We start from the raw sequence: 2,948 nt of genomic DNA on the forward strand, positions 1-2,948 counted from the left end.
GTGGGGACGAGTGCCTGGAGGAGGATGAGGACGAGCTGGAGCCGGGGCTGGATGAGGCAGAGGCCGAGGTGGAGGGTGGGAGTGGGGTGAAGGTGGCGGGGGGCACCCGGGGGGCCGTGCTCACCCGTCGTGGCATCACCCTCCGCGTCCTGCTCCGTGATGGGCTCCTCGAGCCGGCGCGTGGTGTCCTCTCCATCTACTACCTGGTGAGCCTGGCCAGCATGGGGACATGGGATGGGGACAGGGATGGGGAACAGGGGACAGGGGATAGGGATGGGGGACAAGGATGGAGAACAGGGATGGGTGACAGGGATGGGGGACATGGGACAGGGATGGGGACAAGGGGATAGGGATGAGGGACAGGGATGGAGGACATGGGATGGGGATAGGGATGGGGGACAAGGATGGAGAACAGGGATGGGTGACAGGGATGGGGGACATGGGACAGGGATGGGGACAAGGGGATAGGGATGAGGGACAGGGATGGGGAACAGGGGACAGGGATGGGGACAGGGATGGGGGACAGGGGACAGGGATGGGGACAAGGGGATAGGGATGGGGACAGGGATAGGGAACAGGGATGAGGAACAGGGATGGAGAACAGGGATGGGTGACAGGGATGGGGGACATGGGACAGGGATGGGGACAAGGGGATAGGGATGAGGGACAGGGATGGAGGACATGGGATGGGGATAGGGATGGGGGACAGAGATGGGGAACAGGGATGGGGAACAGGGATGGGGACAAGCATGGGTGACAGGGATGGGAGACAGGGATGGGGGACATGGAATGGGGAGAGGGATGGGGACAGGGATGGGGACAGGGATGGGGAACAGGGATGGGGGACAAGGGAATAGGGATGGGAGACATGGGACGGGGACAGGGATGGAGGGCAAGGGGATAGAGATGGGGGACAGGGATGGGTGACAAGGATGTGGGACATGGGATGGGGACAGGGATGGGGGACAGGAGACATGCCTCCCACCTCACCCCATTCTTCCCAGGGCAAGAAGTTCGTGGGGGACCTGGGGGCAGATGGGACCATCACCTGGCAGGAGACAGGACAGGTCTTCAACTCGCCCAGCGCCTGGGCCACCCACTGCAAGCGCCTGGTGAACCCCGCCAAGAAGTCGGGGTGCGGTTGGGCGTCCGTGCGCTACAAGGGCCAGAAGCTGGACCAGTACAAAGCCGCTTGGCTACGCAAACACCAGCCCAACGCGCCGCCCGCCGAGGAGGTGGGTCAGGGAACCCCAACTCCACCACCCTCAGGTGTCACCTAGATGGGTGGTGGGGTGGGTGCCAGCCCTGTGCTGCCCGCAGAGCCTGGCCAGTGAGGGTGAGGAGGAGGAGATGCCTGAGGAGGAAGAGGAGGAGGTGACGAAGGAAGGTCGGGTGCCTGTGCCGGAGCTGGTGGTCACCAAAAAACCAGAGGAGAGGAGCAAGAAGCAGCAGTGCAAGAGCCTGGTTGAGCCAACGGTGACGGGTAGGGTGGTACAGGGGTCTTGGGGACCTTGGGCAGCCCGGTGGTGGGGACAGGTAAGGTGGGACTGGGGGGGGTCTCAGGGGATGCTGGGCAGCCCAGCAGTGATGGGTCCAGCAGTGGGACAAGGGTCCTGGGGGACCCTCAACAGAGGGGATGGGTAAGGTGGGACAAGGGTACTGGGGGACCTTGGGCAGCCCAGTGGTGGGGACAGGGAAGGTGGGACTGGTGGGTCTTGGGGGACACTGGGCAGCTCAACAGAAGGGACGGGCAAGGTGGGACAGGGGTCCTGGAGGACCTTGGTCAGCCCAGCCATGATGGATAACGTGGGACAGGGGTCCTGGGTGACCCTGGGCAGCCCAGCAGTGGTGATGGGACATTGTCCTTCGCAGACCCCGGCCCCCCAGGGAAAAGGCTGGAGACTAAAGCCCGGGTGCCCGTCCGCTACTGCACCCTGGGCACCCGCGACTCGGCCAGGTAGGGTGTGACAGGGACCCGAGCCCCACGGGTGCCACCACCGGCCCCACGGGTGCAGGAGGGGTGGGGACGGCTGCGGCTCTTCCAGGAGCCCCCAGACCCTGGTAGAGGTGACGTCCTTTGCTGCCATCAACAAGTTCCAACCCTTCAACGTGGCCATTTCCAGCAACGTCCTCCTCCTCCTGGTGCGTCCCTTCCCTGGGAGGGGACAGGTTGGGATATCTCTGATGGCACTGGGGACACCCACAGGGATGGAGATGTCCCTGGTGTCATTTTTGGGGCCAAACGATTGATTTTAACCTTTTCCTTTAGGATTTTCACAGCCATTTGACGCGGAGCGAAGTGGTGGGCTACCTGGGTGGGCGGTGGGACACCAACACACAGCGTAGGTAGTGGCGTGGGTGTGTGTGGGGGTGGGTGAGTAGCCCACCCAGCCCCTGGCAGAGCCACCCACCCCTGTGTCCCCCCCACCACGCAGTGCTGACGGTGCTGAGAGCCTTCCCGTGCCGGACCCGTCTGGGTGATGCCGAGGCTGCTGGTGCCGTGGAGGAGGAGGTAAAAACCAGTTGCAGGGTTCTGGTGGGGGGAGGTTCTGAGGGTCCCAGAAGACCCCAAATCCATGATATCCACCCATCCCAGATCTGCCAGAGCTTGTTCCTGCGGGGGCTGTCACTGGTGGGCTGGTACCACAGCCACCCCTTCGGCCCCGCGCTGCCCTCGCTGCATGCGCAGATGGATTATCAGCTCAAGCTGCAGGGGAGTGGGAACGGCTTCCAGCCCTGCCTGGCCCTCATCTGTGGTACAAACCTGTCCCCGTGGTCCTGGGGGTGCTGGGGTTGCTGTCACCCCTCTTGTGTCAGCCCCATCTGTGTCCCCTCCCACCCATCCAGGACCCTACTATCACGGCAACCCTGGTGTGGAGTCCAAAATTGCCCCGTTCTGGGTGATGCCACCACCAGAGGTAAGTGGTTGTCATCTCCATGGGGGGTAT

At 63.5% G+C, this 2,948-nt stretch overlaps 1 protein-coding gene across 1 annotated transcript in view; it reads left to right on the top strand.

The window, feature by feature from the left end:
* Nucleotides 1-5: 5 nt before the first annotated feature.
* Nucleotides 6-2,948, top strand: part of MPND (MPN domain containing) — a gene marked incomplete at both ends in the record, with an annotated part of 3,677 nt that continues 734 nt past the window's right edge. Inside the window, 9 exons of the mRNA XM_029085450.1 lie at nt 6-206; nt 1,005-1,235; nt 1,321-1,483; nt 1,873-1,957; nt 2,046-2,142; nt 2,270-2,342; nt 2,436-2,512; nt 2,597-2,756; nt 2,848-2,944. Of these exons, the coding sequence (XP_028941283.1) occupies nt 6-206; nt 1,005-1,235; nt 1,321-1,483; nt 1,873-1,957; nt 2,046-2,142; nt 2,270-2,342; nt 2,436-2,512; nt 2,597-2,756; nt 2,848-2,944 (1,184 nt within the window). The remainder of the gene's footprint in view (nt 207-1,004; nt 1,236-1,320; nt 1,484-1,872; nt 1,958-2,045; nt 2,143-2,269; nt 2,343-2,435; nt 2,513-2,596; nt 2,757-2,847; nt 2,945-2,948) is intronic.

Source organism: Antrostomus carolinensis, unplaced genomic scaffold (genome assembly GCF_000700745.2).
Source record: "Antrostomus carolinensis isolate BGI_N321 unplaced genomic scaffold, ASM70074v2 scaffold28526, whole genome shotgun sequence".
NCBI lineage: Eukaryota > Metazoa > Chordata > Aves > Caprimulgiformes > Caprimulgidae > Antrostomus > Antrostomus carolinensis.